The 12,111-nt window shown below is 32.5% G+C and overlaps 4 protein-coding genes across 6 annotated transcripts; 2 read left to right on the top strand and 2 right to left on the bottom strand.

Moving 5' to 3' along the window:
* Positions 1-290: 290 nt before the first annotated feature.
* On the bottom strand, positions 291-1,736 carry LOC113794574 (uncharacterized). The gene is made up of 4 exons (XM_027344690.2): positions 1,399-1,736; positions 1,136-1,336; positions 779-1,062; positions 291-713 (listed from the first exon to the last, which is right to left on the bottom strand). Exons 1-4 carry the CDS (start codon positions 1,460-1,462, stop codon positions 393-395), a joined length of 870 nt encoding a protein of 289 aa, XP_027200491.2. The 5' UTR covers positions 1,463-1,736; the 3' UTR covers positions 291-392.
* A 99-nt stretch (positions 1,737-1,835) lies between these two features.
* Positions 1,836-3,390, top strand: LOC113794573 (iris-like). The gene has a single exon (XM_027344689.2). The coding sequence runs from the start codon at positions 1,970-1,972 to the stop codon at positions 3,230-3,232; it is 1,263 nt and encodes a 420-aa protein (XP_027200490.1). The 5' UTR covers positions 1,836-1,969; the 3' UTR covers positions 3,233-3,390.
* An 11-nt stretch (positions 3,391-3,401) lies between these two features.
* Positions 3,402-4,937, top strand: LOC113794592 (transmembrane protein 98-like). Its single transcript, XM_027344711.2, has 2 exons — positions 3,402-4,681; positions 4,740-4,937. The coding sequence occupies exons 1-2, from the start codon at positions 3,860-3,862 to the stop codon at positions 4,854-4,856; spliced, it is 939 nt and encodes a 312-aa protein (XP_027200512.2). The 5' UTR covers positions 3,402-3,859; the 3' UTR covers positions 4,857-4,937.
* A 240-nt stretch (positions 4,938-5,177) lies between these two features.
* LOC113794587 (uncharacterized) lies at positions 5,178-10,978 on the bottom strand. Of its 3 annotated transcripts, none has more exons than XM_027344706.2 (5): positions 10,016-10,978; positions 7,234-7,602; positions 5,657-7,108; positions 5,487-5,591; positions 5,178-5,430 (listed from the first exon to the last, which is right to left on the bottom strand). In XM_027344706.2, the coding sequence occupies exons 2-5, from the start codon at positions 7,406-7,408 to the stop codon at positions 5,258-5,260; spliced, it is 1,905 nt and encodes a 634-aa protein (XP_027200507.2). In that variant the 5' UTR covers positions 7,409-7,602; positions 10,016-10,978; the 3' UTR covers positions 5,178-5,257. The 3 variants fall into 3 exon arrangements, with proteins under 3 accessions (XP_027200507.2, XP_075677120.1, XP_027200508.2); XM_075821005.1 differs by lacking the exon at positions 10,016-10,978 and adding an exon at positions 8,034-8,370; XM_027344707.2 differs by lacking the exon at positions 7,234-7,602 and having other exon boundaries at positions 10,016-10,977.
* Positions 10,979-12,111: the final 1,133 nt, after the last annotated feature.

Raw genomic sequence — 12,111 nt, 5'->3', positions numbered from 1 at the left:
AATTTTGTTTTTATAAAAGATTCTTGTTTTCAGATCCGAAAAAAAAATGGAAAATGAAAGATTGATTTTATTTTAAACATCCCAACCATACATAATTTATGGAATTTTCATTCATTTTTTTCTATAGGGGGTCGAAAAAAAATGAATCAACCAACCAACCAAACTGAATTGAAAAGTTGAAATAACAATTTCCCTATTAACAAAGCAAAGATTCAATTCAATTTCAATGATCCGATCAATCAAAAAAAAAAATGTTCACCATTATTCCATTATCGTTTTTTTTCTCAATGTTTTTGGTTAGATTTTTAATATTTAAAATGATTTTTTCTCTCTCTTTCACAGATACGCTGTACAAATAAATGTAAAAAAAACATAATTCAAAAAATTGATAATCATTGTTCGTCTAATGGAAATTGTTGTTTATGAAATTGTTCCAAATCATATTGCCTAATGGATCGATGATGATGATGATCACTGTAACGATACCACCAGATTAATGATAATAAAATCACTATGGCAAATATCGATATAAATATAAATGATATAAATCCTATTAATTCCATAAAATTGATTGTTATTTCATCATCATTATTATTGATACAATTGAATTGTTGATTCGAACTGAAATCACTTGATAAATCTTCCAAATCGAATAGATGACTTTGAATTCGTAAACGATAATTTTCATTGGATAAATTTCGAATGATTACAGCCTTAAAAAAGAAGCAAATATAAATGTAAACTTTTTTTTTGGTTATCAAGAAAAAATCAAACTTACATATGGATCGATTAAATTGGTGGTAACATTCAAAATGGTAACGATTGTTGATGATAAATGATTTGGTCGATTATTTGGCCACCATTCGATTTGAAATGAATAATTTAAACCTTGTTGGTTAACAACGGTAGAAATAGACCAACGAACTAAAAGTTCTTCTTGATTTAAACAAAATAATTCATCGATTTGTGGTACAGGCGGTATTGACATTCGTGTTCGAAATCGACCACTTTCAATCAAATTATTATCGATCATTTTCGTTATCCGATACCAATGATTTGGTTCTGTCAAATTCAAAAAAAAACAGAGAGATCAGCAAGCTTTTTTTCCAAGAAAAAAATCATGTCCAAAACATACCAAGATTATCAAATGAATAACGTTGATAGTTACGTTTTGGTTCTAATTGTATATCGGATTGTTTGGTTTTTTGTTCATCATCAATCAATAAAAATCGACAATTAGTATTATTAACAGTATGCCAACAATGTAATTCAAATGTAGCCATACGATCGGTTGTAGTGATTTTGATGATATCCTGTACCGGTGAAAAAATCTCACCTATTTTTTTTTGGAGGCAAACAAATCATCAACCTGTTTGAAAAAAAATCATCATAACTTACGTGTTTCAACCGAAACGTTAACCATCACCAATAACGAAAGACAAATGGATCGAATCAATGCCATTTTTTTTTGTTGTTGGATAGATGGATCGTTACTGTCGTTGTTGATCAAATGAACAAAAATGTGATCAAATGTTCATGGAATCAAAGGATATTTATAGCAAAAAAATAACCATTTGGCTGACATGTTGACATGACGTGTTCTAAGTTATACGACCCTCATACATAAACGCGCATGAATTCGAATTGATCTTATGTTGCTGATTAGATAAAAATCGATCAACAAGGTTCGTTTGTGTACTGCAGTTTGATCAACACCGTTGTTTCTTCATTTGTGAATCTTCAAACCTTTTTTGTTTTATTTGCTTTCAAATCAAGATAATCAAAAAAAGGTATTCTGTCCAGTATTCATAATTACTGATAAAAGATGGCAGCAGTGATAATATTATCATATCGTTTTTTAATTATTCTCATCATCAACATTATTTTATTGTTTTGGTCGAAACAATATGATTGTTGTTGTTGTTGTTATGAAGATTACGACGAACGACTAAACGTTTTGAATCAAAAAATGAGTTCCAACAACGAAAAATCAATAGATTTGATTTTAAATCTAACTAAAAGTTTACATAATTCTGGTACGAATCTATTATTATGTCCTTATTCATTATTAACAACATTATCAATGCTTATTGCTGGTAGTCGTGGTAAAACACGTAATGAATTATTAAAGGTTTTATATTCTGAAACCAGATTATCGAATGATGAAGAAATTCAACAATTTTTACAAAAAATTAGTAAAAAACATCAAGAATTTATTGAAACATATAAAAATGTTTGGCATCAAGCTAGTATGGTTTATTGTCGTGATGATTTGAAATTAGATTCATCGTTTGTTCAATCATTAACAAAAATGTTTCAAGCACAAACTAAACAATTGAATTTTCATTCAATTAAAGATTCTGTACGTATAATCAATGAAGATGTATACAAAGAAACCAAAGGTTTTGTTGAAAATATTGTCAATGATTTGGATCCGGAAATTGCTTTGTTACTTATAGATGCAATTCATTTTAAAGATATTTGGGATAAACAATTTGATCAAAACAAAAGTCATTTACAATCATTTCGATTGAGTGATGGAAAAACAACAGTAGAAACATGGATGATGCATCAAACTGCCGTATTCAATTATTATGAATATGAATCATTGAATGTTCGAGCAATCAGATTACCATATCGATCGAATCAACGATTAGCAATGTTAATCATTTTACCATCCGATAATGGTAGTGTTGATGATGATGATGGTGTTGGTGGTGGTGGTGGTGATTCAGCAATCAAAACTTTAACCAAACAAATGAATCAAAATCATTTGAAAGCAATTTTAGATGGAATGTTGGCTACTGCACCACAAAAAATTGAATTATCTTTACCACGTTTTAAAATATCATCAACACATCAACATTTGATTGAACATTTTCGTCAATCCGGATTATGTTTGTTGTTTGATCAATGTCAAGCTGATTTAACTGCAATGTTAACAAATGATGATGAGGGTAAAAAACAACAACAACAGCAACAACAACAATGTTCGAATGTTGTTGAAAATCCTCGACTTTATGTATCGGAAATAATGCAAAAAGCAATGATCGAAGTGAATGAACAAGGTACTGAAGCAATTGCATTAACCAAAATATCCGTACGTAATAAACGATCAGCTGAATTTATTGAAGAAATGATTTGTGATCGACCATTTATGTTTATGATTATTTTATCCGATCCATTGAATATATTGTTTTCGGGAATACTTGAAAATCCTTTATCATCATGATCATCATGAGAGTTTGATTTCCAAACAAACAAACAAGCGACAACCAAAAACTAACCCGTTGAATTCTTAAATTTTGCAATATGCTTTTTTAGTAGTTATTAATGATTTTCGTATTTTAAATTTTCAAAAAAAATAACAAATTTTTAAAAACCCAAAAACTTTCCATCAGATTTTTCGACAGGACAAAATGTGGTCAAATAAGGGTAATTGACCTTTGGTCGTTTCGAACCTGTTCTTTTTTTTCTAACTTTTGAATTTCACGAACAAACAAAGGCGGAGTCGTAAAATCAATCCTGTCTTTGGGTCAGCAAGAATTTTGTTTCTGTTTTTCTTTCTTGGTTTGGCTGAACAGCCAACCAACACCAACAGGTTCATCAATGATGATGATCATCATTCGATCGAGTATCGAAAGCGAAAAAAAAAGTGGTAAAAGTGATTTTCATCAAAACAAACAAATCAGAACCAAACAAAGTCTGTTTCATTTCCAAAAAAATATAACTGACATTTTTTTTTGGGGGTAAATTGTCAAAAATGGCATTGATTTGGTGTTTGTGTGTTTGATGTGATGTTTGTTTGTTTTTTTTCAATCTGAAATTCGTTTGCTACAAATTGATTTATGGATGGTTGATGGTGGTGAACATTGTGAAAACATCAACCAGGCAACCAAAATCATTCAAACAAACAAACAAACATCAGACAGCAACAACAATGGATGAAGTAGAAACAATTGAAAATATTGTTGTAATTGCAATCATAATCCTTTTGGTTGTTTTTGCTGGTTCATTATTAACATTAATTATTATTTGTTATCAACGTAATAATCATCTGTTGATTGGTGGTGGTGGTGGTGGTAATAAAGGTGATTTTTTATTTCGTTCATCCAAATCATCATCATCATCATCATCATTTCATCATTTTAATAATGATGATGATACACGTTTTAGTGGTCAAGATCATACACATCTAATTTCATCGAATGGTGGTGGTTTAATAACCGATATAAAACGTATGGGTAAAAAAAATCAAACAACAACCAATATGGAATTGGATGATGTTCGATTACATCCGAATATTGATCAAATTCTTTCGAATACACAATGGGTTGATGATGCAACCGGTTTAATACCGCATTGTTTAGCATTATTAAAAGGTTGTCATCATTTAACTGAACGTTTAGTATCATCAACAATGTCAGCAATGCCAAGATTTACCGAAAATGAACAACGTATGAAATTATTTGAAATCGGTAGAATAGCACCGACTATTAGTGCACGTGTTGATGATGTTGTTGAAGCAATGTATCCACCATTAGATCCACGTTTACTTGAATCACGTTGTTTATCATTATTATTATCCGTATCACGTTTAGCAATTGTAATCGTTTATACATGTGCTATTCGTGGTAAATGGATTGATGATGAACTTAAAGGATTAGAATTACAACTAAAGGTAAAACAACAAACAAACAAATGACAAATGCCAAATAACCCTTTGTTTCCATTCACAGATATTACACGAAGTTGGCCAAACATTGTTGATCAATGGTGATGATAATAATGGTAATCCTGAAACGATGATCAACAGTACTGCAGGTTTAAATAACAAAATAACAAATTCTGGTTAAAAACAAAAAATTCAATTCGATTTTTTTTTTGATTGATCAAGAAGAATTTCTTTTAATCAATCAAAAAAAAAAAGAAGACAATTAACAAATTATCAATCAATCAATCAATTGTTTACAATCGATAAAATTATAAATGAAAAAAAAATTCATGCATAAATAATTGAAATTCTCAGTGAAAACAAAAAAAAAAATTTTGTTTCACAAACACACATAAAATATTTACAATTAAATTCTGATTACGAAAAAAAAAATTATATTGCTTATTTTCAGTATTTCCAATCTGATCCAAAGCCATCCCAATATGACAAGGTCCCTCCTTTGATATTGAAGTAACATTTTGATCACAACAAACAAAAAAAAAATTGGCTAATTGATAATCACATGGTAAAATCATCCATCAATCAATAGTTATTTGTTTGTCTATCGATTCGTATATGCAAACGATTATCGATTGGACCACCGGCCGATATAAATGGTGGCGGTGGTGGTAATTGTTGTACTGGACCATTTGTTGAATGTTGTTGATTAGGAGGTGGCGGTGGTGGTGGTTCACGACGACGATTCTTATTGTTCACTATAGAAAAGAGATATGATTATCGTAATGTTCGATATGAAACAATATTCACTTACTTTGACTGGGATAAATTTTTGGCATTGTATTTCGAAACGGTGATGGTGCTGGTAATAATGATAAATCACGAAATTTATCCGAAAAACGTTGCTGAAACGTATCGGCTATATATTCGAATGGAATAATAAAATCATAAAATCATTTCAATTAATACTTGGACACAACAAACCTCGACTGTTGGTCATTGATGCATTACGAATTGGTGGTGGTGGAGGTGGTAAATTATCCATTTGATTTGATCCACCACTATCAACCACATTAGAAGTTGAATTATTAGGCAATACTAATTGCAATGGCGTGGGTGGCGCCGGTTTGTTATGTGGATGTAAAGTGGATGTCGATCGTTGATTTGTTGTTGTCGACATAGTTTTGTTTGTTGCAACACTTGATTGTCGATTTGGAGGCGGTGGCGGTGGACAAGGTGGTGGACGTAATGATTTATTACCACTTACGCCGAAGATATGATTTCCCGATGATATTGCCGTTTTTGAAGTTGTTGAAACATTTGTTGAATTTGAAAGATTCGGATTGCTCGTATTTCTTGGCGGTGCAGGCGGTTTTGGTGCAGCAGTTGCACTTGGTGAATTCTGATTGATGGTTGATAATTGTGTTTGCATGAAATTATGCAAAGCAGATCGATTATGTTCACCGCTTACTGGCCTTGAATTGGTTGTTGATTCTTTTGGTTGTTGTTGTTGTTGAATTTTTGAGCTCAATTCACTTTGTTTAGGCGGTGGTGGTGGCTTAACACTTGGTGGTTTTGGAGATGGTTTTGCCGATAAAACCGATGGTCGCGAATTTGATCGATGCAAATTTGTTGCCGACGTAGATGTTGCGGGTTTTTGCGACGGTAAAGGTGGTGGTGGTGCTTGACCTTTATGTGCAGGCATTTCTAAAGAATTATTGCGAGATGATGATGATTTTCCTTTTGGATTTAATGTATAATATTTTTGTGGTGGCGTAGGTTTTACCGTTCCAATAGTTGTATCATTCACCGGACTATGTTTTCGTCGATTATATGATGTTGTTGCGTTATTTGTAGTCGTCGTCGTCGTAGAAGATGATGATGATAATAATGATGTAGGTGATGATGATCCGGAACGTTCGATTGTTGATTCGTTCGAATTGACCGTACATAAAGAATGTATACTTTTACTATGTAATGATGATGATTGTGGTTTTGAATTTGAATTTGAATTAACAGCACCGAAATGCGATTCTAAACGTTTTTTTGTTTGAGCTAGATTCGAATTTGCAGTATTAAGACTAGATGATGATGAATGATGTTTTCCAAATGACGACGAAGACGACGATGATTTGTTATGACTTGAATCAATCTGTTGTTGTCGTTGTTGTTGTTGAGCAATATTTGAAGACAAACTTTTTGGTGGCGATGTTCGTTTGTTTGTAACTGAAGAAGTTTGTTTTTGTTGTTGTTGTTGTTGAGATGGTGGTAATAACCTTGAACCAGTTGATCTTAATTTTGGCATACCATTTGCGAAAAGACCACCAAGACCAAGTTGTGGTGCTGTACCTCCTCCAGCATTCGTACCAGATGATGATGATGATGAAGATACATTATTGACATTCGATCCTGATGATGTTGTTGTGGATGTTGGCTCTGTTTTCAAAAAGAGAAAAGAAAATCAATATCATTTTCCAATCATATGATTGATAATTGGCGTTGTTTTCAAATATTTATATGTAAATAAAACTTGAAAAAAGGGGGTAAATAAAAAAATTTACTATTTGATACGATAGGTGCACTACGATCATTGGTTGTTGTTTTTTTAAGTCGAGCACCCGAACGTATATCGGCCAATAATGCTGATCGTCCTCCTCCGCCTCCTGTTGACGGTAATTTCGTTGATGATGATCCAGATAAACCGGGAGGGGGTGGCGGTGGTGGTGGAGCAGACATGATTGATCAGATTGTAAAATGATATATAAAATTCAAATAAAAAACGATAACAACAACAAAATCGATGATTGTCTTTCAATCAATCACAAGAAGAGTTTTGGGTTTTTCTTTGCTTAACACAAAACACGCACAAATAAAAACGTAGCTAATAAAATGAAATTATAGTCGAATTACATCACATCACATCATCACCACTGTTTGGATTATCATCATCAATCGAATTAAAGTTGAACGGGAAAAACAAATGCAAGGAATTTAAAGGGAAGCAAAGAAACAAAAAAGAAAAACAAAAAGAAAAAAACAAAATTAATAAAAATCAAAATAAGAAAAAAAATCAAAAAACAAATTGGAAAAGGGAAGGGAGGTTTATTGGTAATTAGGATTTTAACGTCGTGGACGCCACCGATCAACACTTTGGATGATTCATATAGCAACACACACACACAAAATACCGTTATTTAGACCAAAAATGATAATCAAAATGGATCATGTGTTCAAAATATGTGTGTGTGTTTTCGGTTTGTTTGTTTGTTTGTTTGTTTGGTTGGTTGCATTCCAAATGGAAATCGATATTTGAAATCCAATATGAATTGTCGAGAATCACCAAAAAATAAATAAAACATACCTTTTCTATATAAATGGCAAACACAAAAAACAGAAACACACACACATAGCAATTATAATTGGTAAATTGTATTTGATAATGGATCACAGACATCAGGTCAAATCAGATATATAAAGGGTATCCTTGAATAAGATGTTGAAATTCTCCTTGTATATGTAACCATATCAACCAACCATTTTTTCTTGATCAGGTGTTCCAGGAACATAATTTGAAGTGATGAAAATTAACCCAAACGCACCCACATTCGTCCAGTGAAAAACACGCCCATTTGCAAAAATTGCTCTCCTGCGGCCATCACTCCGAACATTTTTGTGAAACTTGGCAAGATTATTCATCTCTTTATGAAGTTTCAGAAAAATGTCATTTGAAATTCTCAGGTTAGGGCATCAGAGGTCAAAGGGCAAAAAACTCTCACGCCTCTCCAACGGGCTTTGGTTGCATTTTTTCTTTTGGGTCATCAAGATGTTCAAGATCTTCACCTGATTTGAAGTTTTGAAGAAATTGTCAGTTGTGGCAGAGAAGTTATCAATAAAAAAAACAAAAAATCCATACATTTTCCTTCCGGCGGTTTGGGCGTGTACAAGTACAATTTCCGGTATGTTCCACATCTCTGGGGTGAACACGCCCCAACCGCCGGAAGGGTGTGCATTAAAATTCACCTTTTTATTGATAACTTCTCTGCCACAACTGGCAATTTCTTCAAAACTTCAAATCAGGTGAAGATCTTGAACATCTTGATGACCCAAAAGAAAAAATGCAACCAAAGCCCGTTGGAGAGGCGTGAGAGTTTTTTGCCCTTTGACCTCTGATGCCCTAACCTGAGAATTTCAAATGACATTTTTCTGAAACTTCATAAAGAGATGAATAATCTTGCCAAGTTTCACAAAAATGTTCGGAGTGATGGCCGCAGGAGAGCAATTTTGCAAATGGGCGTGTTTTTCACTGGACGAATGTGGGTGCGTTTGGGTTAATTTTCATCACTTCAAATTATGTTCCTGGAACACCTGATCAAGAAAAAATGGTTGGTTGATATGGTTAATATACAAGGAGAATTTCAACATCTTATTCAAGGATACCCTTTAAATATATGAAAAGAAGAAAAAAACAAGGAACAAAACATTTTCATTCATTCATTATCGATTGGCAACAAAAATGAAAGAAAAAAAATTAGTTTTTTTCCATTTCCAAATTATCATCATCAAAAAGACTTATAAAACACTTCACTCTTATCCACAAAAAAAAATCGTCTTGGTGATGTGATGGTAATCATCACCAACATCATCAATGGATGATAAAAGGGGAAAAGAGAATGCATCCAAATGAATGCTTTTCTCTCATTCACTCAGTTAATTTTTGTCACAAAAAAAAACCATACCACAAGGATGATTATAATCAAATCCACCTTGAGTGAGTCTATTTTGTATTTAGCTACTAAGCAATATTGCTTACAATATCAATATTTGTGTTCTGATTAATTACAGAAAAAAATATGGAAAAATATTTCCAATATGAATCACTTTCATCACCAAATTGACCACCAAAAATCAAAAATTGAGAAAAAAAAGTTTTTGATTTTTTGGTCAATAAAGAGAGAGAGAGACCGGATCCTAAATCGATATGAATGAGAAGTGTGTGTGTGTGTTGTATGGCCATCCTGTTATTGGTTTAAAAAAATGTCATCGATGATATAACCAACTTGGTTGGTTTTGGTTTTTGCTGTATGACGTTGAATGTTGGATATGCTATAGTGTCGAAAGAGAGTGTTGTTGTTGTTGTGGCGAAATGTTTGCCAATCATCATCCAGTAACAAAAAAAAAAAAAAGTTCAAGTTTTTGATTTCGACAAAAAACATATAGAAATCTCTGATGAGGATGAACACACTAACAGTGTCAACGAATATAACGGTGTGTTTAACCAACAAAAAAGAGGCCATCTGATTTTAATATCAGGGACAGGTGGAAAAATAAATAAACTGGACTCACCTCAATACGATGATGATGATGTTTAATTAAATTAATCTTATTGCATTATTGGTTGATGGTGGTGGTGGTTGGGGTTGAAAAACGCAAAGATCATGCGATAAATGATGCTCGAGCAAGTCGAATCAGATGATTAGGGAAAAAAACAATGTTGGATTTTTTTTGGTTAATCGCATCTGGTTGTTACGATAGGATTTTTGCGATTTTTTTAAAATCCTTTTGAGATTAAGACGATGATTAGGTCGATTGGAAGGATGATGGAAGCCAAAATCTTGATTAACTTGTTGATCAAATCACAGTCATATTAGACACAGAAAAAAATTGTTTGTATATCACTATAAAAGGGACAAAAAGAGAATAAATTGAGTGAATGGTCAGCATTTGGATTTTGGATTTCCAAATATGGTCATCGTTTATTAAGATTTTTGTTGTTGTTGCTGGGCACATTATCAACAACAAAAAAAAAAGTATTAATTAGAAGGAGCCATCGTTATTTCCAAAAAGAAACAAAAAAATTCAGTTGATTTTTCGTTTGCGGGATTTGTTGTTGTTGTTTTTGACACAAGAGAAATTCTTCGTGAAGAAAATCGCAGTCCACCAACGCATATTGGATTCTTTTTTCTGGTTGTTTGTTTGTTGTTTTAATTATGTGTACGTGTGTGAATTGAAATGCGACAACGATGATGACGATGACGACCACCACCACCAGAAACACCGATGAAAGTTGATGATCAACTTGACTTGATGATTCAGTTGATGAAGAGAACGAACATTCCACCATCCAAACATTCGAACTGGGCGAAGAACAAGATTTTTATTCACTGGATTTTCATGGAGATGAAGAGAAACAACGGTGGTGTGCAATATAACCAAACAACGCTCATCATAATCATCGATGGTGACGATGATCATCAAAAAAGCCAAAACATCAACAAACAAAACAGGAGAAGACATTCACACTCGAATAATAAACTCAACGAAAAAAAAAGAAAAAAATATATCCTCGAAAAAAATAGAATCTATACGGCCATCTATCGTCAATGGATTCGAATTAAAACGCCCAAAAAAATTGATTCGTGGATCGCCATCTTGTGATTGGAAATGTAAACAATTTTGGGATTATATTTTCAAAAAAAACCCGCGCTACAATGAATATTGTCAGAACAGAGAAAAACAAAAAAAGAAAAAAAAGAATGAATGATGATCCTGTCATGTGAAATGATCATCATCCATTTTACAGTATGGCATTTTACATTTGTAGCGCATCTTTCTTTTAATTGAACTAAATTGATTTTAATTGAAAATATCCGGTTTTTGCTTAGTAAATGACGCGCGCGCCCGTATACACTTAGTTTGGTTTTTGGCTTGGTTTATGGTTTTTTCTTTTTTCTTTTTTCTTGTAACGGGTGGATGTTGCATCAATTAAAATTAATCATAATTCATTACTGGATCTGTCAAGAATTTTTTTTTCCAACAACAAAAAAAAAGAAAGAAAAAGAAAAAACACGACACTTGAGAATCGAAAAAAATTGGTTTTTTTGGAGTTTTGGTTGTGTGAAACATTTCAAAGACTTCATGTAGCGATTTTTTTTTTTTTTTTGGTTTTGATGGTGGTTTTCTGTAAAACAGAAAAACAGAAACAAAAACAAAATGCTGCTGGACATGGTCAGGATTTTCATGGAGATTCTCATCAAATGTTTTTGATGTTTTTGTAACATCGAGAGAGAGAGAGAAAAATCTTGAAGAAGAATTTAAATAATATTCCCACGATATTCAAATGAATTATAATAATTGATATAATGACACTTGATTGTTTTTTTTTGTTTCTTGGCCACATCAATTTGACCAGCAAAAAAAAAAAAGAAAAAAAAAAGGTTCAAGTTCTTATCTCCTGCTGATGATCTCTTGCTCTATAGCTAGCTTTACACAATCATCCTCATCATCATCATCTCTGGGTGATCTTAATCACCCAATTTGAAATTGAACAAAACAGGGCTATTTTTCGAGGGTAAAATTAAACGGTAAATGACTGAATTGAAATGAATGAATGCCACGCCTGAATCACACACACACACACAGTACCTATTTATTTTCATAGA

This window comes from Dermatophagoides pteronyssinus, unplaced genomic scaffold (genome assembly GCF_027571235.1).
Source record: "Dermatophagoides pteronyssinus isolate colony J.1.1.1.1 unplaced genomic scaffold, Derpt_VIB-CSIC_2022.12 sq0008, whole genome shotgun sequence".
In the NCBI taxonomy this organism is placed as follows: domain Eukaryota; kingdom Metazoa; phylum Arthropoda; class Arachnida; order Sarcoptiformes; family Pyroglyphidae; genus Dermatophagoides; species Dermatophagoides pteronyssinus.
This window is presented reverse-complemented; position numbering and strand designations above follow the sequence as displayed.